The sequence below is a fragment of the Scyliorhinus torazame genome, chromosome 2, assembly GCF_047496885.1.
Source record: "Scyliorhinus torazame isolate Kashiwa2021f chromosome 2, sScyTor2.1, whole genome shotgun sequence".
Taxonomy (NCBI): Eukaryota; Metazoa; Chordata; class Chondrichthyes; order Carcharhiniformes; family Scyliorhinidae; genus Scyliorhinus; species Scyliorhinus torazame.
In genome coordinates, this window is record NC_092708.1 from 237,028,121 (window position 1) to 237,055,699 (window position 27,579).

Consider the following 27,579-nt stretch of genomic DNA (forward strand, 5'->3'; position numbering starts at 1 on the left):
TTTGGGGTGGAAGACAGGTGTGGGAGGTGCTCGGGATGCTCGGTGAATCACGTCCATATGTTCTAGTCGTGCCCGGCACTGGCTGGGTTCTGGAGGGGTTTCGCGAGGACTATGTCCAAGGTGGTGAAAGTCCAGGTCAAGCCGAGTTGGGGGTTGGCACTATTTGGGGTAACGGACGAGCTGGGAGTGCAGGAGGCGAAAGAGGCCGGTATCCTGGCCTTTGTGTCCCTGGTAGCCCGGCGGAGGATCTTGCTATTATGGAAGGACCCGAAGCCCCCCAGTGTGGAAGCCTGGATAAATGACATGGCAGGGTTCATTAAGCTGGAGAGGATAAAGTTTGCCTTACGAGGGTCTGTGCAGGGGTTCTTCAGGCGGTGGCAACCGTTCCTAGACTATCTTGCGGAGCGTTAGGAGGAGGTCAGCAGCAGCAACCCAAGGGTGGAGGGGGTTCTTTCGGGGGGGGGGGGAAATTCGGGTGGGTGGGGGGGGCTTCCCTACAGGTACCTTTGAATGCCATATGGGAGGGTTACTGGATATGGGGAACCCCAATGTAAAGGTTTTGTATAATTCTTGACTGTTGTGTTTGTGTTTCTTTCTTTTTGTAACGGGGGGGGGGTTTGTTAAAAGTTTTGTTGGAAAATTTGAATAAACATATTTTCAAAAAGAAAAACAACACACCACCTGACAGAGGCCACCTGAAGCCCCTTTATATATCAGTGTCAATTAATGGATACTTAACGTAAATGAGACACCTAATTGCAATGTCTCTTAACCCATTACTTAACAGCATTACCACTGTGCTAAATGGGATAGACTTCAAACTGATCTAACAACTCAAGACTGGGCATCCATGAGGCACTGTGGGCCATCAGCAGCAGCAGAATTGTATTCAACCACAATCTGTAACCACATGGCCCAGCATATCCTCCCCTCTACCATTCCCACCAAGCCAGGGGATTAACCCTGGTTCACTGAAGAGTGCAGGAGAGCATGCCAGGAGCAACACCAGGCATACCGGAAAATGAGATGTCAAACTAGTGAAGCTACAACACAGGACTATTTGTTTGCCAAACAGCATAAGCAGCAAGTAGTAGACAAGAGCTCAGCAATTCCACAACCAACGCGTCAGATCTAAGATCTGCAGTCCTGCCACATCCAGCCTTGAATGGCGGTCGACTATTAAACAACTCACTGGCGGAGGAGGCTCCACAAATATCCCCATCCTCAATGATGGAGGATCCCAGCACATATGTGCAAAAGTCACGGCTGAGGCATTCGTAACAATCTTCAACCAGAAGTCCCGAGTGGATGATCCATCTCGATCTCCTCCAGAGGTCTCCAGCATCACAGATGTCCGTCTTCAGCCAATACGAGTCACTCCCATGATATCAAGCAACGGCTGAAGGCATTGAATACTGCAAAGGTTATGGGTCCTGATAATATTCCAGCAATAGTACTGAAGGATTGTGCTCCAGAACCTGCCTCACCCCTAGCCAAGCTGTTCCAATACAGCTACAACACTGGCATCTACCCGGCAATGTGGAAAATTGCCCAAGTGTGTCCTGTGCACAAGAAGCAGGATAAATCTGACCCAGCGAATTATCCGCCCTATCAGTCTACTCCCCATCATCAGCAAAGTGATGGAAGGAATCATCAACAGTGCTATCAAGCGGCACTTAGGTCGGCAAGAACCTGCTCACGGACGCTCAGTTTGGGATCCACCAGGGTCACTCAGCTCCTGACCTCTTTACAGCCTTGGTTTAAACAGAGACAGAAGAGCTGAATGCCAGAGGTGAGGGGAGAGTGACTGTCCTAGTTAAACTGGAGTCAATGGGAATCAGGGTGGGAAACTCTCCGCTGGTTGGAGTCATACCTGGCACAAAGGAAGATGGTTGTGGTGGTTGGAGGTCAATCATCGCAGCTCCAGGACTTCACTTCAGGAGTTCCTCAGGGTAGTGACCTAGGCCCAACCATCTTCAGCTGCTTCATCAATGATCTCCCTTCCATCATAAGGTCAGAAGTGGGGATGTTTGTGGATGACTGCACAATGTTCAGCATCATTCGCAACTCCTCAGATATGAAGTAGTCCATCTCCCAATGTAGCAAGACCTGGACAATATCCAGACTTGGGCTGACAAGTGGCAAGTTACATTTGCACCACACAAGTGCACAGGCAATGACCATCCCCTTCAAGAGAGGCTCTAACCATGGCCCCTTGACATTCAGTGGTATTATCATCACTGAATCCCCCACAATCAACATCCTGGTGGTTACCATTGATCAAATACTGAACTGAACTCGCCACAATAATGCTGTGGCTACCAGACAGGTCAAAGACTAGGAATCCTACGCCGATTAGCTCACCTCCTGACCCCCCCCAAAGTCTGTCCACCATCTACAAGGCACCAGTCAGGAGTGTGATGGAATACTCTCCACTTGCCTGGATGAGTGCAGCTCCAACAACCATCCAGGGCAAAGCTTGATTGCTCCTCCATCCACAAACATTCAAATTTTCCACCACTGCCGAACAGTGGCAGCCTTGTGTACCATCTACAAAATGCACCGCAGTAACTCACCAAGGTTCTTTAGACATCATGACTACTACTATCTAGAAGGACAAGAGCAGCAGATACCTGGGAACCCCACCACCTGGAGGTCCCCCTGCAAGTCACTCACCATCCTGACTTGGAAATATATCACCATTCCTTTGCTGTCGCCGGGGCAAAATCATGGAACTCCCTCCCTAACAGCACTGTGGGTGTACCTCCACCTGAAGGACTACAGTGGTTAAAGAAGGAAACTCACCACCACCTTCTGAAGGGCAACTAGGGATGGGCAATAAATGCTGGCCTAACCAGCGACGCCCACATCCCGTAAATGAATTTTTAAAAACTGCAGCCAGGTTCTTGTGACAACATTGCTGGCATTTTCTCCAGTCCTGTTGTCTAATTTGATGCAGCAGCAGTCGCTCATTGGAGGGGAAGCAAACCTCCTTTTTTGATGGTCACTTGCTCCACAGGCATTTCCGTGATTGCATCAGATAGGTGGATGTGTCCTGAATGCGTGCTGCATACTGCCTGCTGCTTCAATAACTCATCCTCCACTCCTGGAAAGTGCATCCCTTTGTAAGGTGCAGGCTGCCTTTATGTAGTAGCCACCCTTTCGGGTTGCTTATCCCAATTGACCATCTGTCCAGAAGGAGCACAAGTCGTACTGACAGCTTTGCTACTTAATGAAGTTGGTAGTGCAGTGGTAATGCCATTGGGATAATAATCCAGGGAATGTGGGGTCAAATCCCACCATGGTAGCTGGTGGAATTTAAATTCAATTAATGAAGCGAATTCAATTCGATGAAATTAATTGAATTTAATGAATTAAAAAATCTAGCAGAAAGCTGGCAGTGACCGTGAAACTATCATTGATTGTCATAAAAACCCATCTGGTTCACTAATGCCCTTCAGGGAAGGAAATCTGCCATCCTTACCCAGTCTGCCCTACATGTGACCCCAGAGCCACAGTGATGCTCTCTGAAATGGCCTAGTAAGCCACACTGTTCAAGAGCAATTAAGGATGGGCAACAAATGCTGGTCTTGCCAGTGAGGCCCACATCCCATGAAAACATTTACAAAAATGAAGGTTAATGAGGTCCAACCATGAAAATCAATGAGGTGCCCACTGATGTAGATCAGGAGGGCAGTGATCTACTCACCAGATCTATGCCCCAAAACATAATCATCTCCCAGTGCTCCAGCAGCTCGGATGCTAATGCAGTTAGGGTATTACAAATGTGAGCCAAATCCTACAGATGCTTAACAAGCAAATGCCACAAAGACAATATGAATTAAGAGTTTCAATGCACTTTGAAATGAACTCCATCTACCAAGTCAAATATTCCCAATAATATATTATTGATGTATACTCAACTGATGAAATAAGTAGCTTGGTAAAATAATGCTCTTAAAATCAAGGCAAATGATCTGTTCACCTGACCCCCCAGCAATCTCCCAATGACTGAATTTAAGGTAAAGTTGGCAGAAACTCGCAGGGAATCTTGGGCTGAATTTGTGTTTCAACTCAATAATTAAAATGCAATTTATACAACAAGATTAGCAGTAAAAATGCCACTCAAAATGAAATTGCAAACAAAGTTTCATTTAATGGTCTATTCACAATTTATCAGCATTTTTTAGCACATTTATTTTCCCTCAGATTTGGCAACACTTAATCCAAATAGGAAATTTAACAGTGCAAATACCTTCAATAGCTCCAACATTGTTCATATCGCTATGAAGATAAATGACCAGCTCACTTTTCCAACATTCCTAAAGTTAATTAGGGCCTTAACATTTTTTTTTTGTGTCCTTAGAGAATGAAACTACAGAAAGATTGAGGTCACCTCTCAGAATTTCTAAATACAAAGCAAGTACTTGGAAAGTACACAGAGAGTATTCAGTAGAATAGCATTTCATAGCAACATAGACCCTTTGAGCCTGCTCCGTCATTCAGTAAGATCATGGTTGATCTGGTTGTGGTCTCAATTCCACTTTGCCGTCTGTCCCCCATAACCTTCGACTCCCTCATCTCTCAAAAATCTGTTCAACTCTGTCTTTAATAAATTCAATAACTCAGCATCCACTTCTTTGTGGAGAAGGTAATTCCACAGACATATGACCCTGAGAGAAAACATTTCTCCTCATCTCTGTCTTAAATGATAGACTTCTTGGGCGAGATTCTCTGACCCCCTGCCGGGGGTGATCAGCTACAGTAAAACATCTCTACTTTTCTAGCGGAAAATTGTAAATATTATATTACAATGAACTTGAAACTTGAATTATTATGAAGAAGGTAATCACTATTATTCCAAGCTTGATGTCTAAAAGCTTAAGATGCAAATAAAATTCTATCTTGGCTCTGTTATACTTACAGTGAAGGATCTTGGACAAGGTCTTTAAGGTTTATTCCACTTCTATCTTCTGCAAGGTTTCTGAAGCAGCTATCGCTCACTGTAAAAGATAAATGGAAAATGACAATTAATTTCAAAATACTGCCTTTGGACCAAAATTCTTTCCCTTCCTCTTTTCTGTCAACCTTTTTCTTCCCCGCCCCTGAACACAATGATTTCTCCTGGAGTACAATCCCTTCACCACCAGTTGGCCTCCAGCACCTCACCAAATCACCATCATCTTCGTATGCGACCCTGGTCAGTGAGTTTGACAGGGCATTCAACCTCACAGCTCTTCCAGTTTTAGTCAGGGAAACCCAGCAGTGCCGAAACAAAATTGTAATGAGTCCTACCACCTACCCTGTTCCAGCATTAGCAGCTCACTGGCTTAACTAGATAACCTACCAGGCAAATCTTGCAAAATGTAGACCAACTGAAAAACAATTATATCTCAACTAAAAAATAAAATTTCACTGAGAAGAACTCGTTTTAAAGAGACAGCAAGTTTAAACATGCTCTAATGCTTTTCAAGTTTAAGTTGATGCAGATGCATTTCAGGGACATTTATGCACCAAAGTGTCCTCAGTTTGCAAGCCAAGAACAAATTTGTCAAATATACTGGATGGAGATAGCAAATATGAAGTGTGCAATACGCTTAAGTACAACTAGCTTGGAAAGTTGGCAGTAGTTGAGATAATCATCAATCCGGAGTAATTTACCCAATTTTACTGAATGAGGGGATGTTAATTGTGACTCTTTACTCTAGTCAAAGCTTTGAACCAGTTCCTCAGTGTAAGCTCCACATTCTGTTTTAGTATTGATAAAACTTGCAAAATAATCAATTTTCACAAACAATCTGGAATGCTACTAAGTGGCACATCCACAAGAATAAAATAAATAGTGTCTCAAATCTATTGGAGAACAAAAGAACTGACTCGAGCCTTTAAAACAAATGTGTACTAAAAATTATAAAGCAAGGATGTGAGATGATAGCTGGGACTTCATTTATTTTTGTCCTTCCTGCATCACAAACATGTCCTGTCACCAAAATGGAAGGATATAGCTCAGTTGCAAGTAACATTTGGGCCTTCATTAAACAAGGCTTTATTTTTTTGGAAACACTTGCAGGCCTACAAGCTTTGTGTCTTGCTTTTGTTCAACTCAAATCAGCAATAGCCATCATATAAAAGTTCTGGGAGGAAAAGGGATAGAGAAGAAGTAATTTTCCCCTCCCAGCCCCCATGAACAATGATATGTTAACTTGAAGGGCAAGCAAGGAATGAGGAAGATCACATGAATAATTCATAGATTTTTATTTCACAATCATTTAAATGCCTTTGCTGATCCCCCATCTGCCCTTCACCCACTATTCTAACGTCTCTCTCCAAAGTTGAACCCGCTCCAGTCCCAGATCCCGGCTCCATTTCTTCACGCCCTCTCCAAATTCATCACATCAAAGAAACTCACCTCCCTCTTCTTCAACCTGGTTCCCATTTAACTACTCAAGTCCCACACAGGCTGACTTTGCAAATAGTTCCATCTCCCTTTCAAAACCGTCATTAAGACTCTCAATCACACCCTCTGTCACGGGCCGGAGAATCGCTGCAACCGCGCCACGACGCCGGCGCGCGATCCTCCGAGGTGCGAAGAATTTGCGCCGGTGTGTTGGACGCGGTGCTGGCCGCTGGAATCGGCGGGGCCGCCGATTCTCCAGTCTGGATGGGCCGAGCAAATACAACAGAGTCCCGCCGGCGCCGTTCAGCCCTGGTCGCTGCTGGCGGGAACTCTGCACGAAGGGCCGGGGGGCGGCCTGTGGGGCGGGGAAAAGCGATCCTTCACCGGGAGGGGGGGCCTCCGATGGGGTCTGGCCCATGATCGGGGCCCACCGATCGGTGGGCCGGCCTCTTCCCCCCCCCCCCCCCCCGGGCCTACGTTCCTGCGCGGCTGGCCCCTGAACACCGACGCCATGTTGAGTCGGGGCCGGCGCGCAGAAGAAGTCCCCCGGGCATGCACAGGTAGAGCGGCGTAAACCGCTCCAGCGCGTGCTGGCCCCCTGTGGGGAACAGAATCGGTCGTCCCTGTGCCCATTTCGTGCCGCCGTGAAACGCGACGGCGTTCACGACAGCGCGAACACTTGCGCTCCATTTTGGAGAATCGCCCCCAGAATGTGTGCATGGGCAAAATTATCATGGATGGAGCTGAATTTGGAGACATTCGTGATCAACCACTTTAGAACTGAGAAAGACGATCTGAATATTTTCTCCACGCTATTTGGCAAAGGGATTTTGATGCCATATTTATAAATCATTGAAAGCTAATGCACAATAAAAAAATGGGAAACCTATGCTTTAGTTATACAGAGCCTTGGTCAAATCCCATCTGGAATACTAGGGCTAGCTTCTGGCATAGCACCTTCGGAGGGATATAAATTGTTCTTGGAGGGGACACAGTGGAGAATGATTCGTCACAATAACATCACGGTGCATTATGTGAATAGGTTTTGTAAACCTAGCTTATATTCACATGAATTTAAGAGGGGTGTTAAGATGTTAAAAAATGAAAAAGGGATTTAACTGGGTATCCAGGAATAAGGGGGAATCTTACAATTATGGCTAGGCCATTCAGGTTTGAAATCGGAAAGCACTTTTCACACAAAAAGTAGTGGAAATCTGGAACTCTCTCCCCAAACTGTGATGTTTGTGAAATTGAAATTTTCGAGACTGAGATCACTTAGTAAAGATATCAAGGGGAATGCAGCAAAGGCAGACAAATGGAGTTGGCGTACATGTCAAGCAAAATCTAACTGAATAGCAGTACAGGCTCAAGAGGCTGATTGCCTACTGTAGCTTCTATGGCCATCACAGCACAGAAATGGCTTGAACCAAAGTCATGAATCATACACTACAAATGTGTCTCCTACTGTGCAGCATTTCTGCTTGTTCTCTCTGCCGCTTTCGATTTGGCCGTCAACATCATCCTCCTCGACCACCTTTCCTCAACTGTCCAGGTCGATGAATCTGCTTTCAATTGGTTTCACCCTCACATTCCAGTTGTAACTAAATTATATCCAACAACAGCTTCTCTTGATGTCCCTGCATCTCAAGTGCTCACAAGGATCTATCCTTGGCACTTTGTCTCTTCGTCACATTGTCGATGACCCTTGGTGATATCATTCGCAGAAATTAGGCCATTTTCAACTTCCATGCTTCCACGACCTAGTTCCATCTCCCCACCACCACTTTTGAATTTTCTATTGCCTCTGTGCTGTCAAGATGCTTGTTCAACATCCAGCATAAGACATGCACAGCATTTCCCTCAACTGACCTACATCAAAGCATTAGTGGACTGGAGGTTAAATTGACAATTCTCATTCAAAATCTTTCCTCATTGCTGCTGCTTGTAGCTACTCCTGCCGGGATATCTGCTGTCATGGTAGGTCACGCTTGTCTGTCTTGCACCATCCTCAGACATCTAATGCAGCTCATCGGCAACCACTTTGCGGTGTCCATCATCCAACTATGACTCTTTCTGCTGCCCTCCACATTTCCCTTCAGAAGAGATCTCTGAAGCTTTTAAACTCTGATCAAATGGCCAAAAGACTGACATTTGTTTGGGGATGGCACTTTTTTTCTGGATGTCGCTATCTGTGGAATTTCCTCCAGCATGGCATCACTCCCACCTTACTCACCAAGTTCTGTTCTCTTCTGCACACTTCCTCTCTTCACTTTTCAGTCCCCATGATCCCACATTCTAGAAACTCCATCACGAACCCCTCATGAGGAGATACGTTATTTGTTCATTATCTGCCCACCACGGCAAATGGTGAAATTTGAATTCAATACAAATCTGGAATTAAAAGTGAAACCATTGTCATTGTTGCAAAAACCCATCTTTGAATCATGGAATTTACAGTGCAGACCATGCAGCCCGTCGAGTCTGCATCGGCTCTTGGAAAGAGCACCCTACCCAAGCCCAGGCCTCCACACTATCCCTGCAACCTAGTGACCCAACTAATCTTTTGGACACTAAGGGGCAATTTAGCATAGCCAATCCACCTAACCTGCTCATCTTTGGGCTGTGGGTGGAAACCGGAGAACCCGGAGGAGACCCACGCAGACACGGGGAGAAAGTGCAATTTCCATACAGTCACCCTAGACCGGAACTGAAGCCGGGACCCTGGAGCTGTGAGGTAGCAGTGCTAACCACTGTGCCACCATTTGGTTCATCAATGTCCTTTAGGGAAGGAAATCCGCCGTCCTTATCTGGTGCCTACGTGTAGTTGGCTCTTAAATGTGTTACAACACACTGGGCGAGTGCGCAATCAAATTCCAGCCCCATAGACTCCTGAGTCCCAACACAAGTGAATTAACCAATAATTTGTGTATTTTCCTGAAATCTTTAACCCTTGACTGCTTCCTTGAGTTATAGGCACCAGATTTCTAAGTAAAACATTTAAAAAACTGTTTATTTATAACAAGGAAAAAGATGAATATATAATGGTAAGAATGGAACAATGGTTTGCTAATCGAACTATTCCCAAAATTCCGCCCCACCCTCCACCCAGACACACACAAGACATATGGTGGGGGTAGAACTGAAAATAACAGGGATTAAAAGGCATGAGATGGTTCTTTGCTACCTAGGTAGCGGTCTTCGTAGCTAGCGATCTTCTAATTGTGACCTTCAACCAGAACATGTCGGCTGTAGGATGCTCTCTGGTAAGTCACCTTCACTTTTAACAATCAGGGTCTTCATACTGAGAATTCCCCCTCTGAGGCTGGTACAGTCCTGACAGGTCTCCACCAGATTGACTTGAGATAATTTTGAATTCTCTACCTGAGAATTTACAGCAAATTATACGTCCACTTTACCTTGCAACTGCTTGTCTGGTCTCAGTGCAGAGATTCTGGCTGTATCGTGAAGTGAGTTCTCAGACTGGGCTTTTCCCAGCCATTCAGACAGAGGATTAAGACCATAAGACATAGGAGCGGAAGTGAGGCCATTCGGCCCATCGAGTCCACTCCGCCATTCAATCATGGCTGATTTCAACTCCATTTACCCGCTCTCTCTCCATAGCCCTTAATTCCTCGAGAAATCAAGAATTTAATCAACTTCTGTCTTAAAGACACTCAACGTCCCGGCCTCCACCGTCCTCTGTGGCAATGAATTCCACAGACCCACCACTCTCTGGCTGAAGAAATTTCTCCTCATCTCTGTTCTAAAGTGACTCCCTTTTATTCTAAGGCTGTGCCCCCGGGTCCTAGTCTCCCCTGCTAATGGAAACAACTTCCCTACGTCCACCCTATCTAAGCCATTCATTGTCTTGTAAGTTTCTATTAGATCTCCCCTCAACCTCCTAAACTCCAATTAATATAATCCCAGGATCCTCAGACATTCATTGTATGTTAGGCCTACCATTCCTGGGATCATCCGTGCTGGACCCGCTCCAGTGTCAATATGTCCTTCCTGAGGTGTGGGGCCCAAAATTGCTCACAGTATTCTAAATGGGGCCTAACTAATGCTTTATAAAGCTTCAGAAGTACATCCCTGCTTTTATATTCCAAGCCTCTTGAGATAAATGACAACATTGCATTTGCTTTCTTAATTACGGACTCAACCTGCAAGTTTACCTTTAGAGAATCCTGGACTAGGACTCCCAAGTCCCTTTGCACTTCAGCATTATGAATTTTGTCACCGTTTAGAAAATAGTCCATGCCTTTATTCTTTTTTCCAAAGTGCAAGACCTCGCACTTGCCCACGTTAAATTTCATCAGCCATTTCTTGGACCACTCTCCTAAACTGTCTAAATCTTTCTGCAGCCTCCCCACCTCCTCCATACTACCTGCCCCTCCACCTATCTTTGTATCATCGGCAAACTTAGCCAGAATGCCCCCAGTCCCATCATCTAGATCTTTAATATATAAAGAGAACAGCTGTGGCCCCAACACTGAACCCTGCGGGACACCAGTCGTCACCGGTTGCCATTCCGAAAAAGAACCTTTTATCCCAACTCTCTGCCTTCTGCCTGACAGCCAATCGTCAATCCGTGTTAGTACCTTGCCTCGAATACCATGGGCCCTTATTTTACTCAGCAGTCTCCCGTGAGGCACCTTATCAAAGGCCTTTTGGAAGTCAAGATAGATAACATCCATTGGCTCTCCTTGGTCTAACCTATTTGTTATCTCTTCAAAGAACTCTAACAGGTTTGTCAGGCACGACTTCCCCTACTAAATCCATGCTGACTTGTCCTAATTTGACCCTGCACTTCCAAGAATTTAGAAATCTCATCCTTAACAATGGATTCTAGAATCTTGCCAACAACCGAGGTTAGGCTAACTGGCCTATAATTTTCCATCTTTTTCCTTGTTCCCTTCTTGAACAAGGGGGTTACAACAGCAATTTTCTAATCCTCTGGGACTTTCCCTGACTCCAGTGACTTTTGAAAGATCATAACTAACGCCTCCACTATTTCTTCAGCTATCTCCTTTAGTACTCTAGGATGTAGCCCATCTGGGCCTGGAGATTTATCAATTTTTAGACCTCTTAGTTTCTCTAGCACTTTCTCCTTTGTGATGGCTACCATATTCAACTCTGCCCCCTGACTCTCCTGAATTGTTGGGATATTACTCATGTCTTCTGCTGACGCAAAGTACTTATTTAGTTCCTCAGCTATTTCCTTGTCTCCCATCACTAGATTACCATTTTGGAGCGGCCCAATGTCTACTTTTGCCTCCCGTTTGTTTTTAATGTATTTCAAGAAACTTTTACTATCATTCCTAATGTTACTGGCTAGCCTACCTTCATAATTGATCCTCTCTTTCCTTATTTCTCTCTTTGTTATCCTCTGTTTGTTTTTGTAGCCTTCCCAATTTTCTGACTTCCCACTACTCTTTGCCACATTATAGGCTTTCTCTTTTGCTTTGATGCATTCCCTAACTTCCTTTGTCAGCCATGGCTGCCTAATCCCCCCTCTGGTAACCTTTCTTTTCTTTGGGATGAGCCTCTGTACTGTGTCTCCAATTACTCCCAGAAACTCCTGCCATTGCTGTTCTACTGTCTTTCCCACTAGGCTCTGCTCCCAGTCGATTTTCATCAGTTCCTCCCTCATGCCCTTGTAGTTACCTTTATTTAACTGTAACACCTTTACATCTGATTCTACCTTCTTTCTTTCAAATTGGAGATTGAATTCTACCATGTTATGATCACTGCCTCCTAAGTGTTCCCTTACTTTAAGATCTTTAATCAAGTCTGGCTCATTACATAACACTAAGTCCAGAATGGCCTGTTCCCTCGTGGGCTCCATCACAAGCTGTTCCAAAAAACCCTCCTGTAAACATTCAATGAATTCCCTTTCCTTGGGTCCACTGGCAGCATTATTTACCCAGTCCACCTGCATATTGAAGTCCCCCATGATCACTGTGACCTTGTCTTTCTGACATGCACTTTCTATTTTGTGGTGCATTTTGTGTCCCTGGTCCTGGCCACTGTTAGGAGGCCTGCCCATAACTCCCATTATGTTTTTTTTGCCTTTGTGGTTCCTCAACTCTACCCACACAGACTCCACATCATCTGACCCTATGTCGTTTAGTGCTATTGATTTTATTTCATTCCTAATTAACAAGGCAACCCCGCCCCCTTTGCCCACCGCTCTGTCTTTTCGATAGGTTGTGAATCCCTGGATGTTTAAATGCCCCTCCTGAACCCCCTGCAACCACGTCTCTGTGATGCCTACCACATCATACCTGCCAGTCACAATCTGGGCCACAAGCTCATCTACCTTGTTCCGTACACTGCGCGCATTTAAATATAGCACCTTTAATTCTCTATTGACCGTCCCTTTTTGTTTTCTTAGTGTGGTGGACCTTGGTTTACTGAGCCTTTCCATACACTGTGTCATATTTTGTGGGATGGGGACTATCGTAACCTCTCCTGAGTTCTGTCTTTTCGTGCTTTTTTGTATTCCTAAGCAGCTACGCTTCCCACTGATTCCTTCACCTCTTGGTTCCCTGACTATCCCTTCCCCCCCAATCTCTGTTAAACTGTTACAGACGTGGTGGGAGAAACTTCTCGCAGCCTTTTAAACCAGTAGTTCCTTTCACAGGTCTAGATATTGCCTGCAGTCTTTTAAACAGGGGTGGCTTCCACAGGTCTGGCTGGAAGCCTCTTAATCGCCAGACAGAGAGGGCTGAGTGAGGAAGTGTTTTAAAGCTGCTTCATGCCTGGAACTTCCACAGAACTGAGGTGAAAATGGAGTTCTTCTCTTGACCCGCCTTTCTTCCAGAATGTTTTGAATAGCTCCACCAATCACAAGCGAGAGCAGGAGATGTCCATCAAACTGACGTCATGGGCTGTGCTACAGAGCATAAAGGGGAGATTTGGCCGGTACACTCGACCAGGGGTGTTTTCGGTTTGACCAAATTGACCAAGGTCTGCAGTTTAAACGCAGCTGCAATGTTGCAGGACAGGAATTTTTAATTAAAGAAACACGGAACAGACAAGGATTTAACTAATTGCTTACAAATGCAATCTCAGTTCAAGAGCAATTAGGGATGGGCAATAAAAGCTTGATCATCCAGCATCGCCCACATCCCATGAATGAATTTTTAAAAATCTGCTCAAACCTCACCCTCTTTAAAACGCAAGCTTGGCCAAGGTTTCGGTCATCTCATCATGTTTTTCTTTCTTTGAATCAGTGTCCATTTTCTTTGTACGGCTTTGTGAAGTTTCTTTGGGATGTTTTTCTATTACAATAGTGGTAATAGTGTTTGAACTGCCAATTAGTCCTTGCTTTACCATGTTCTGCACAATAAACTTGTAAGTTTGGATGAGTTATTTTGATGCAATATAAATAATTGAACCAAATATTGGGTCCCCAGCCATATTATTATTATGTACGATTAGGGAATGAAATCTGTGCTTTTAAACCTCATTTCACAGCTGGTGCTTCTTATTTCACAGGATATTGTACAAGCTGCGCCTGAATTGCATAAGTGTTCAATATTTCCATGCATTTAACACTTACATATACACAAATAAATATTTAAAAAATCAAAACGGAGAATACCAACAAGAAATGTATACGTGAGGGGCCATTTCAAAGCAAGACAATTAATTCCCTTTACCCCAAATTTTTAAATTAAAGATGGATGCCCACAGTGTGCTTCTGGCCATCTTTGAATACGTTACTTCAGAAGACTAGCGCTGGATTCTGGGTAATATACTTGACAAAATTGATTCCATGGTTGCAGTTCAGCTACAAATCTTTCTGCTGGTAGATAGATAGCTGGCCAGAAATCTCTGGAGGATATGCTGCATAAGACTGCATTTAACATTTTTTTGTAACACTAAGCATTTCTCTTCTAGGTCAATAAAATCCCACTGGGACCCTTCTACATTTAACTGTGCAGCCTCAAATTTGTTTTTATACAATCGGATCTTATTCCATGAAAAGAAAACTGCTGCATTTGGCTTCTGAAATATTTGCATTTAGTTCCTATGAAACACCACTTAATTATCATCCTCAGTTTATTGTATCCACCTTAATTGTAATGCCTCGAATAAAAACACCTCTCAAAGGCAAAACTCCCAATTTTATTTGCACTCACTGAATGGAGTTGGCTGCGTTGGCGCAGAATGGAAGGTGGTCACATACCCAAGGACTTTCTGTATGGTGAATTAGCCAGAACCAGTAAAACCCCTAAAGCTCCGATTTAAGGATATTTGCTTGCTTGACATGAGGGACCCAAGACATTTACCTGGGAGTCATTAGCTGATGGAGCAGCAAAATAGCGACCCCTCATGTGGGCTGGTGTGCACCACCAGTGACTTGGCAACAGAAACCAATGCCAAAAACAACCCAAAACGACACTTGGCAGTTTTCTGCGTGGCACTTGTGATAGAAACTGCCTCTCAAGGATTGCCCTCATCATCAGAAAAGGTGCGCTGTATGACAACATCCCAGCTGAAATGGATATGTTTGCAATGTGTGTCCATCAGCTTTCGTAGATGGAAGGAAACTGCTGAGTGGACAAAGCAGGACAAATGTGTCCTAGTTGAGAAGTTAATTTTGTCCATTCCAGTTCAGCAGTCTGTGAAGGACTCAAATACTTTCAATAGTATTCCATCTATTTCATCGTGATATGACACGTTCCCTTTCACATCCACATGATAGTGTCTCCATTACAGATTGACATAGGGTGGCCGTGAGATGCGGGAATCCATAGACGATCCAACTCGAGCGTCATGCAGAAAAATGGCGATATCGGCAAGTAGTAAGTAGTCTAGAATCTTCTGTATTTCACACAGAAAGTACCATTAACTCTAACTCAGTGCTAAATTCCATTTTAAATGTACAGAATGCTTCAAATGGCAAACTCTCACATCGCTCCAATTAGATAGTTAGAGTCGTACTGGCAGCGCAATTGCTTCACTTTCTATCCTTTCATAGGGAAAGAGACGTGGAAAGTTACAGGGGGAAAACAAATACGTCACAGAAATAGTCTTTGTACAAAGTACAATGTTTTTGTATTTGCCTTTTAAGAGGATTGACATTAGAACATAAGGAATAAGAGTTTAGAGTCGGTATTTGGCCCTTCCAGCCTGCTCTGCTAGTGAGCAGGATCAGGGCTGATCTTCTACCTCATCTTCAACGTGCCACACTATCTCAATATCTCTTAAGATCCCAAAATCTGTCAACCTCTGTCTTGAATTCACTCAACTATTGGGTATTCACAGCTCTCTGAGGCTAGAGAATTCCAAAGATTCACAAACATTTGAGTGAAGAAATTTCTCCTCATCTCAGTCCCATAAAGGGCCAAAACTTTAACCTGTTCTATATTCCCCAACCAGGGGAAACATTTCTCTCAGCCCTTTAAGAATTTTAATTGCAATCATCTCTCATTCTTTTAGACTCCAGGAAATATAGGCCTAGTCTACTCGATCACCTGTCATCACAGACACCAGTCCAATGAACCTTGTCAGATTCCTTCTAGGACAAGTATGTCCTTCATTAAGTGTGGAGACCAAAACTGCACATCGTGCTCCAGGTGTGGCATCACCAATGCCCAGTATAACTTTATAAGATTTCTTTGCTCTTAAACTCTGATCCCTTTGTAACAAAAGCTAACATACAGTCTGCCTTCCTAATTGCCCGCTCTGTGAGTCCTGTGCAAAGAAACCTGAATGCGACCATTTTCTAGTCTCTTGCCATTCAAAAAATTCTTCTTTATACATTTTTTTATTATGAAGTGGATAACTTCACATTTTGCAAGGCTATATTCCATCTGCTACATTCTTTGCTCACATTTAGGCTGCATTTTACATGTCTCCAGCAGGTGAGTTTCCCATGGGGAGTGGGGCATGCAAAATGGGGTGAGCGCCCATCCCACCACTTATGAATTCATCCCCATAATAGGGGTGGGGAAGGTCAACAAAATCGGCAGCCCGGCCACTATATTTAAATGAATAATTAAGGCTCAATTATGCTTGTTATCAAGCCAACTGACCCGAATAATATGCTGTCCATCCCATAAAATATTTGGCAATGGAAGTGGGCACCCACTTTTTAAACCTAAATGTGTAAAGGGCAGGAAAGAACGGGGGCGGGGGGGTTCACTCTTTGGGGGCAGCCCTTGGCTAATTGCGGAGCAACTCCCTTTAGGTCAAATGACCCCTTCTTCAGTAACTGCTCCCTCCCTTAAACCCAACCCTCCCAGCCCTGACCCTCAGCCTAACCTATGCAAATCCTCCTGATCCAACACCAGGACATACATGCTCCGGGAACCCAAGGACCTTGGTCTTCCTCTTCTCCAGCAGTCCAAGCAGCAGCCACTAATGCCTTCATGGCACTGCTGGGACTAATAGAGCGGTTGCCAATTGGGCCAGCATCTCCAGAGGATGGGTCTTCAGCTCCAATGAAGAACTGAAGTCCTACTCGGCCCTTTTCAATGAGCACTGCAATGCCTCATGGTTAGTGTGGGACAGTATGAAGCATGTCAGCTCCACACCAACATGATTTTGGGGGGCCTTCATCACCCCTGTCCCATATTATTCTGTCCATTATATCCCTCTGCAGCCTCTTTGCATCCTCCTCACCACTTACTTTTGCATTTAACTTTGCATCATCAGCAAACCTGGATACATTACACTCAGTTCTCTCATCTAAGTCATTAATAGAGACTGTAAATAGCTGAGGCCCAAGATCTGATGATCCTTGCAATACCCCACTAGTACTTGCCAACCTGAAAATTTCCTGCAAAATCTCTCTGCTTTCCACCTATCAACCAATCCTTAATACATGTGAAATATTCCTACAAATCTCATGAGTTATTTCTGTAAGAGGGTGAGGGGAAAGATGTTCACATTGTATTTATGTACCTAGATAATTGTATGTGTTATACAGACATTTCCAACCAACTTTTAAATGCCACCCGCAGTTCACTGGTACTGACTGCAGATTCATATAAGGCCTCTTTTGCAGGGAAAATGCGAACCACTTGCACTTGAATCCACATCAGTGGAACTACAATATACTTTCTTATGTAATAACTGTGACTCTATTTTATTTTCTAATAACCTCCTGTGAGACACCTTGGGTGGGATTCTCCCCTACCCGGCGGGATGGAGTGGCGTGAACCACTCTGGCGGCGGCCGCCTCAAAGGCGCGGAGAAATCCGCACCTTTAGGGGCCAAGCCCTCACCTTTAGGGGCTAGGCCCGCGCCAGAGTGGTTGGCGTCCCACCGGCTGGCGTGGAAGGCCTTTGGCGCCACGCCAGCTGGGGCCGAAGGGACTCCGCCGGCCGGCGGAAGTCCGCGTGGGAGCGTCAGCGGCTGCTGACGTCATCCCCGCGCATGTGCATGGGGGGGGGATCACCTACGCGTCGGCCATCGCGGAGACCTACACGGCCGACGCATAGTAAAAGAGTGCCCCCACGGCACAGGCCCGCCCGTGGATTGGTGGGCCCCGATCGCGGGCCAGGCCACCATGGGGGCACCCCCGGGGCCAGACCGCCCCGCGCCCCCCACAGGACCCCGGAGCCCGCTCGCGCCGCCTGGTGCGGAGAATTCGGCGGTCGGTGGGGGCGGGTTTCACGCCGCCCCCCGGCGATTCTCCGACCTGGCCGGGGGTCGGAGAATCCTACCCCAGATTGAGAACTTTTTGAAACGTAGGTGCATTACACTCACTGCTTCCCCGTTATCTATTGTCCTAGTTATATCCTCCAAAAAAAGAACGATTTGTCAAATACGATTTCCCTTTCATAAATCCATATTGACTCTGTTTAATTGCATAATGATTTTCGGAGTGCCCTGTTACCACTAATAATGGACTCCAGCATGTTGCCTGCTATTGATAGAAGACAAATTGGGTTATGGTTCCCTGTTTTCTCCTTTGCCCCATTTCTTAAAAGAGCGTAGTGAGGTTTGTTGCCCCCCAGTCGCTGGATGTCTCCTAGAACATAAGAAATTTTGGAAGAAATTCAGATACAAGTAAAATAATCATTGATAACTGGAGAGAGCTTCAGTGGAATGATACAGGAAAAATGACAAAAGCCACGGCAAAGTTCAAACTACAATGTTGATCTGAACCTGAAGATTGCTTTACAGCCTTGCAGTTCCAGCCAACAATCAAAAGCAAATTATTATAAATAATACACTGAGCATGGTGGCAAGATAGTAGATGTCAAGCATGGCAACCTATGTGAATCATGAAATAGATACTGCAGCATTAAGGTAATTGTTCTGTCCAGTAGTTTTCATGAAAAGTCTAGCTGTAACATAGGATGAGTAGGCTGCGTCACTGTTAAACTGAGCTCACCCTTGATCTTCCAGTGCCCCCTAACACAGCCTGTCACAATTTGTACTGGATGAGCTCTGGACCACATTTGACTGCAAGCTGGGTTATTACTGTGCCTTTGGCTCCAGAGTGGATTAAATAATTTTTTATAGATCCACCATCAAACACTCCTATCTTCCCCCCTTCTGAAGTTGAAGAGCAAAATTCATCACTGCATCAATCTTAGTATTAAACAAAAATCCATACATAGTTTCAGGCAGAGTTTGGTGCGAGACAGGGAGGTGGCTTACATTACAATGGTGACTGCACTGCAAAAGAATTTCATTGGCTATAAAGTGATATGAGACATCCTGAAGTCACAAACGGCATTACATAAATGCTAGTCAGTCTGCCTTTCTCTCTTTCTCCAGTGTCGGACTGAGGGTGTGCTGCACTGTTTGAGGTGTTGTCTTTCAGATCTCCTATTTGTCCTCACAGCTAGGTGGATGCAAAAGATCCCATGGCACATTTTGGCGAAGAGCTGGACAATTCTCCTCTGTGCATTGGACAATATCAATCCCTCGAAGGAATAGATAGGTGTATCTATATGTTATCATATTTCTGTTTGTAGGAACTTGCTGCGCCCAAATTAACTCCCACATTTCATAGACGGCAATGATGACACTGCAAAAGTACCTGACTGTACGTAAAGTGCTTTGGGGGCATCCCAAAAAGCACTAGATGAATGCAAGTAAGTAGATTGTTCATTTTAGCTGCCTGGAGGAAAGGATGATTTTAACAATTTTTCTTCATTTTTTATTCTTTCTTCTCAGGAATGTAATATTCATTTCAAACTATAGTATTAATTGTGTTTTATGTGAAACACAAGTGACAGGCAAAGAGTGACACCCATGATACTGAAAACTGTACCATCATCAAGTATAAGTGGCATTGCAGGAAGTATAACTATTTGCCCCCAAGGGCAAAGTGACTAAAAAAGCTTTCCATGAAAAGCTCAATGATGCACACACATCAACATTAATATTTTAAAATGGTCGAACTGAATATTTTCAAAGCACATGTCACTGACTAGACCAGAATTTATTGCTCATACCTAATTGCCCTTGAGAAGGTGATGGTGGTGAGCTGCCTTCTTGAACTGCTGCAGTCCGTGTGTTGTTGGAACACCATAGTGCTGTAAGGGAGGGAGTTCCAGGATTTTGACCCAGCAACAGTGAAGGAATGGTAATAGATTTCCGAGTCAGGATGGCATGTGGCTTAATGAAGAACTTGTGGGTGGCGATGTTTTCATGCATCTGCTGCCCTTGTGTGTCTAGGTGATAGAGTTTGTGGGTTTGGAAGGTACTGTTAAAGAAGACTCGCTGAGTTGCTACGGTGTATTTTGTAGATGGTACACACTGCTGCTACAATGTGTCAGTGGCAGAGAGAGTGAGTATTTAAGGAGGTGGATATGGTACCAATCAAGCGGGCTGCTTTTTGTAAAGTATTCAAAGATTACAAAGAAATCTTCATCCTGTCAGCTCAAGCAGATTTTAGGGAAGAGAGGGAATAAATAATCTCGGAGAAAAGTGCTGTGAAACGTAAGTGGCGGGATTCTCCGGTCCGCCAGCCGCGTTTTCCGGCGTGGCGTGCCTCCGCCAGCAGCGGGGTTCTCCACTCCCGCAGACGGTCAATGGGGTTTCCCACTGTGGCTACCCCATACCGTTGGGAAACCCGTAAGCGTGGGTGCACTGCAGGCGGACTGGAGGATCTGTCTGCTGTGGTGCCACGGCAACAAATGTTCTGATATACTTCAATTTGAAAAGAGAATGTTACAAATGCAGGCAGATGACACCACCCTCGATCCATAGTACTCAACAGTGGAGAAGTTAACACAAAATCGCTTTCACTGACTGCACAATTCTACGTGTATTTGCTTTTTAAAAAATCGCAGTGGCTTAAGCAACATAGCAGAAATTATGTTAAATAAATTTTCTTGTTTTGGAAAAATGTGAAAGCTTTGGAGAAGGTACAGAAGAGATTGACTAGAATGGTTCCAGGAGTGAAGGATTACAGTTATGTGGATAGATTGGAAAAGCTGGGTTGTTCTCCTTAGAGCACGGAAGAGATTTCATTAATTTATTCTTTCATCGACTATGGGTGTCACTGGCAACGTCAGCATTTATTGCCCAGCCCTAATTGCCCTCCAACTGAGTGGCTAGCTAGGCCATTCCAGAAGGTGGTAGAGAATAAACCACATTGTTGTGGATTTGGAGTCACAGGTAGGCCAGACCAGTAAGGATGGCTGATTTCCCTCCCAAAAGGACATTAGTGAACCGACTGAGTTCTTACAACAATCGATGGTAGTTGTCATGGTCAACACTACTGAGATCAGCTTTATTTTCCAGAGCAATTAATTGAATTTACATCCCACCAGCTTCCAGGTAGGTTTCAAATCTGTACCCAGAGTATTAGCCTGAGCCTCTGGATTTCTAGTCCAGTGACACTAGTGCTACACCATCATCTCCTCACAAGGACGGGGTGTTTAGATGTATAGAGTAAGTAAAGAGAAATTGGGTGGGATTCTCTCACCCACCGCCGGGTCGGAGAATCCCCGGGGGCGGTGCGAATCCCATCCCGCCGCACCGACGCCGGCTGCCATATTCTTCGGCGCCGGTTTTCAGGTAGGGGCGGGGATCACAGCTTGCCGGTCGGGGGCCGTTGGCACTCTCTTTTAACATGCAGAGAGAGAGAGAACCAAAATAAACCTTCTTTGTCTGAATGTCCAACTGTCTAAACCGAAAGTAAAACTCAGAGCCACAAACAACTCCCACATCAAAGCGAAAGTAAAAGCCAGAGCCACAGCCCAGCCCCACCCACACAATGACATCACTGAAGCCATTTGATTATGCACACATTTCTTAAAGGGACATTTCCATAACACTAATGTGGGATGGGGAGGGAGGAGGGTCCTGAAGATGATAGCTTTCATCTTTCCAATATTTGCCTGGAGGAAATTGCAGCTCATTTAAGACTGGATACAGGACAGTGGAAGGATTGAGAGAGATGTCAGAGAGATGGAACTGGGTATTGTTTGTGTATATGTGGATGCTGACCCCATGTTTACAGGTGATGCTGTCAAGAGGAAGGTCAGAAATGTCCTCACTAAACCTACTCACCACTTCATCCTTCTTTAAGTCACTTCTTAACCTAGCTCATTTGGTTATCTATTTTTTCATGTGACTATGTGTTCAAATTTTGTCTCATAATGCTCCCTAGGAGCACAATAGGACACTTTTACTGTGCTAAAGGAGCTTTATAAATGAAAGTTGTGTTGTTGTACATGAGAAAAACAAGGGCCAAGGTTAAATCCTTGGTGAATTCCTGACATGTGAGTTGGGGGAGGGGGTGGAGGGTTGGGAAGAGAAGCCTTTGTAAAGTTGCTCCATATTTGATTGACTGTTCAAATGGCCAATCTTCACACACAAGGAAGAGCAATGGGGTCAAGCCTCTGACTTCTAGTGCATTTAACAAATAAATGAATGAAGGTGCACACGTTCGAAGAGTTTCTGCACCACCTAGTAAGGGGACCAGATCTAAAACAAGTACACCCTCTTCCAAAGTTGAGGGTCAAATAGTTTCAGAGTGCCATCTGGTCACAACAGGGACTGTCAGATATTCATGTTTTTTAAAAATCCATTTGGTAGCACAGCGGTTAGCACTGTTGCTTCCCAACGCCAGGGACCTGGGTTCGATTCCCGGCTTGGGTCACCGTTTGTGGGGAGTCTGCACGTTCTCCCCGTGCAGTGGGTTTCCTCCCACAAGTCCCGAATGACGTGCTTATTAGGTGAATTGAGCATTCTGAATTCTCCCTCTGTGTACCCAAACAGGCGCCGTAGTGTGGCGACTAGGGGATTTTCACACTAACTTCAATGCAGTGTTAATGTAAGCCTACTTGTGACACTAATAAAAATTGCTATTGGTATTATTCATGGGATGCGGCAGTCGTAGGCTAGACCAGCATTTATTACTCAACCCTAATTGCCCCAGAGAAATTGCAAATAGTGTTATGAAACGTAAGTCAAGAAGCATAACATTTACCGTAAGACGTTATCCTATCTGCGGACTCAGTTTGTAAAATACATTAGTCTGTGGCTTTATAATTAGCTTTGGCTTATTCAAATATTTATCACACTGCTTTTCAGAAGATTGGAGAAGGCAAATGCAGTCCCATAAAACAAGGGGTTTCAGTGTTATAGCATCGGGTCACACCTTCATAAGTGTTCGAGTAGGGACAGCAAACGTAGATGGGGGAATGTGAGATCGATGCACTTACTGGTGAAACTACTGAAGCTGAATCAAAAGAATATCTAGTGAATATCTAGTTCAAGAAGGCAGCTCACCACCACCCATCTTTTTAGATCTCCAACATGGACATAGGAACAAACATGGCTTTAAGCAGATTCGTCCACAAAAGCTCAAAATTAATTTTACACCAAACAGGCTCCTGAGTAAACCCATTTTATTCGTCAAAGCAAACTAGATGGGTTGAAAATCTGTCTATGCCTTCAGCCTTGCTTCTTTCAACTTGTGGACCATTCAATCAAATTAAGAAGCAGTGAGGTAGAAAATTATATAAAGCGTAAAAGACTTGTGTTTTTTTAAAAAAAAATTTCAACTTGGAAACAGTCAGATTTGTGCAGTTTTAAAACAAATATGTAGAATTACGATAGGGAACTTTGCAAGAGGTTAAAAGATAAACAGCATTGAGACTTTACAGATTGCTTTCAGTTATTAAATATACATACAGTTCAAAGCTTCAAGAAATGGCAGCGTGTTCATAACTACATCCGTCAATGAACTTGAAAGTTTTGAGGGAGCCTATTCTCAAAAAATATGAAATTGGTTTAAAAATTGTAACTGGAAACTTTAAACACGAAACAAAGAAGCTGTGCATTGAGCATAGTTTTTATGGTTGTCAACTGAAGGTCAATTAGCATGGCTGTTTTATTTCTTTTGCTCTCGCAGAGACAACCAAGTAACCCAAATAATAATAAAACAAGATTTTTGAAAACTGAAATGAAATGCCTGAATGGTGGAGACACCACTAATCTGAATTATGGCAATAAAATTACCATAGGTCTAACTACAAGTGAAAGGGCTATGCACGGCCTCCGGGAGTGGCAGGGAAGGGCTATGGAGATCAACAGATAAAACTGAAGTACAACCGTACAAAGATATTGATGAAAGTGAACACATATGGATACCAGAGGTTGAATTGTGTCAAACTGGAGCACATTAGCAAATTTATATGCCCAGGGAAATAATATAAATGACAACGGCGATACAACAAACGATAAGACTGGACACTCTATGCTACAGAAACATTGTAAAAATATCAGAGTCGGGCAGCAAAGAATTTTCACATTTACCGTAAACGCAGCTTCCCAAAGTCACAATAATTTAATGAACCCAAAACATGAAGAACACAGAAGCCAAAACTATCAGGAATGCAATGTCTCAGATATAGTTTTAGAGTAACAGGTTGGCGTTTCTATAGGACCTAATCACATCTCTCAGATATGTGTACACGTATTTCATATACAATGAATTAGTATGAAGTGCAATGACGTTTGACAGGCTGCAGAGAAGCCCTGTGCTTCTCTACTTCGCTCACCATGCATTCACCCTCTACCACTAAATCTCTGCAAACAGAACCAAAACAGTTGTTACGCAATTATCATGGAAATGAAAGTATGTTCTATGAGGTGCTACAACACTCTGAAAATATGGCTAATTAGCTTTTATTTGTTTTTAAACGTACAAGAAGTACTTTTCAAATAGAATTTCACATGTCTCTTGTGTTACAATTATGAGGTTTGTATGATTGTTATGTTTTGGGACTAATTTAAAGTAAAATGAAGGAAGTCATGTGACCTGTTTTGAAGTCTGCCTGACAGCAAGCCTGGGTGGTTTTATTGAGAGAGGTTAAAAGGAGCCCAGATTCTTTTGCAAGGAGTAAGGTGCAACAAAATGTTTAGACTTGGAAACAATGGCAGCAGCCTGTGTCTCCAAAGTCCCAGAAAGGTGCTTTGAATGTTGGGTTGTAAACAGTTGTACATTAAACTGTCCATTTACTTGCAAGATAATAGGGTTGGATTATCAAGGATAGCAAATCAGCATTTCCACTTATGTGATTCACACAGCCTTGGAGATGGGCCTTGAGAGGGGAAGGATATCCCTGAAAATCTACCAACTGAAGCTGCCAGGATCCAGGTGACGGAGATCAGCTTTAGAGAGCAAGATGCTGCGGCTCATCACGCAGGAATGTGGCTGGGACCTCACGCTTGGTTTGCAAAGACCAAATTCATGCAACAAGGCTGAAAGATTTGCCGAATTTACACTAGAGGAAAGTCTCTGGAAAAAGCTTCACAGTGAAAGGTAATTATGAGATTAAAACGTCCAAAGCTGAGGAAAGAACATAAGTAAATCCTTGGGAGCTAAGAATCACCTTTGACTGGTTCTGGAAGAATAGAATGTTCACTGAAAAGTCGTGAAGTATATTTTTGGTTGTCCAAGAAGAAAAAAGGGAATGTTTAGTTTTGTGGTTTGAAGTATAATTGCCTGCAAAGATAGTGTTTGATCAATAATGCTTACAATCTTTTGTTACAGTAAAAATCTTCAAATGTGAAATCCTGTTATACTGCGAGGCAATCGACAAGGCAGTGTTAAAACACAACAGAGATTTATTGAACTGAGAAGAACTCTGTACACAGGATAGCACAACTACTACAAAGGTCTCGTTCGCATGACTCCCGGGCTAACTCTGACCAAGCCTCAACAGCCAGATCCACGCCTAAGCACCTGATAAGGTTCGCGCACTGTTCCCAAAGAGTCAGGGCCCGCATGTGGCTCACAAAATATCGCCCCTTAAAGGGGCCACGCTACTGCACTGTTGTAAGTTTGAATTTCTTTTAAAAAGTTATCAGGCTCTAAAGAGATTGTAACACTTGGGGCGTCATTCTCCGACCCCCCGCCAGGTCGGAGAATGGCCGTTGGCCGCCGTGAATCCCACCCCCGCCCCCGCCGAAGTCTCCGGTACCGGAGATTGGGCGGGGGCGGGAATCGGGCCGCGCCGGTTGGCGGGACCCCCCGCTCAATTCTCCGGCCCGGATGGGCCGAAGTCCCGCCCAGAAATTGCCTGTCCCACCGGCGTAAATCAAAGCTGGTATTTACCGACGGGACCAGGCGGCGTGGGCGGGCTCCGGGTTCCTGGTGGGGGGCGCGGGGCGATCTGACCCCGGGGGGTGCCCCCACAGTGGCCTGGCCCGCGATCGGGGCCCACCGATCCGCAGGCGGGCCTGTGCCGTGGGGGCACTCTTTCCCTTCCGCCACGGTCTCCACCACGGCGGAGGAGGAAGTGACTCTCTCCACTGCGCATGCGCGGGAAACTGTCGGCGGCCGCTGACGCTCCCGCGCATGCGCCGCATTTCCGCGCCAGCTGGCGGGGCAACAAACGCCATTTCCGCCAGCTGGCGGGGCAACAAACGCCATTTCCGCCAGCTGGCGGGGCGGAAATCCCTCCGGCGCCGGCCTAGCCCCTCAATGTTGGGGCTCGGCCCCCAAAGATGCGGAGCATTCCGCACCTTTGGGCCGGCGCGATGCCCGTCTGATTGGCGCCTGTTTTGGCGCCAGTCGGCGGACATCGCGCCGTTGGGGGAGAATTTCGCCCCTGTATTTTAATATGATACGGATGACTTTCCATTCTCTATTATTTGCATTATGTGGGGAGATGGTAACATAGTGGTGATACCACTGGACTAGTGATCCAGAGACCCAGACTAATGCTCTGAAGACACAAATTCAAATCCCACGACAGTTTGTGGAATTTAAATTCAATTAATAAATATGGAATTGAAAGTGTACCCCAGTAACCATGAAAACCATGAAAACTATCATTAATTGTCATCAAAGCTCCATCGGATTCACTAATGTTCTTTCGGGAAAGGAAATCTTACCTGGTCTGGCCTACATGTGACTCCAGACCAATGTGGTTGATTCTTAGCTTGCTTCTGAAATGGCCTTGCCACTCAGTTGTTCAGGTGGCTCACCACCACCTATTCAAGGGCAGTTTGGGTGGGCAATAAATGCTGGCCTTGCCAACAACGCCCACATCTGGTGAAACATTTAAAAAAAGAGTTGCACAAGCTAATATTTGAAGACACATGGAATAATTGTAGTCAGGCAATCATACAGAGAGAACTGCCCACTGATACTGCCAACAGCTGTAGTCTTTCCCTACAAATCATCATAGAATTTACAGTGCAGAAGGAGGCCATTCGGCCCATTGAGTCTGCACCGGCTCTTGGAAAGAGCACCCTACCCAACACCTCCACCCTATCCTCATAACCCAGTAACCCCACCCAACATCCTCTTACAGTAACAAGTAAATTTTATTTCAAAAATGAATCTGAGACAAATGGAGTTCCAGAAGTGAGTTGGCAGATTGTATGTATGGCAACGTTCTGAGAGAGTGCTCCATTGTCAAGGGTACTGTCCTTCCGATGTCATGTTAAATGTTCCTGTATCTCTGCTTGTTCAGATTTTACTGGCCGCTCTGTTGAAAAGAAAACCCGAAAAATTTCCCTGATGTCCTGGCCAACATTCTTCTCTCAAACAAGACCAGCCAAAACAGATTAAGTGCTGTGTAAAGTTTTTTGTTGTTGAACTTTGCTGTGTGCAGAATGGCAACTCCTATTGTCTATCTCATGACTGAAATAAAGAGAAACCTTGGGTGCGATTCTCCGACCCCCCACCGGGTCGGAGAATTGCCGGGGGCCGGCGTGAATCCAGCCCCCGCCGTGTC

The 27,579-nt window shown here is 44.8% G+C and overlaps 1 protein-coding gene across 16 annotated transcripts in view; it reads right to left on the reverse strand.

Annotated features, from left to right (window-relative positions):
- Positions 1 to 27,579, reverse strand: part of LOC140396543 (gephyrin) — a 799,798-nt gene that overhangs the window by 530,334 nt on the left and 241,885 nt on the right. For all 16 annotated transcript variants that reach the window (XM_072485332.1, XM_072485277.1, XM_072485374.1 and 13 more), the window contains exon 2: positions 4,925 to 5,003. In XM_072485332.1, the coding sequence (XP_072341433.1) occupies positions 4,925 to 5,003 (79 nt within the window). The remainder of the gene's footprint in view (positions 1 to 4,924; positions 5,004 to 27,579) is intronic.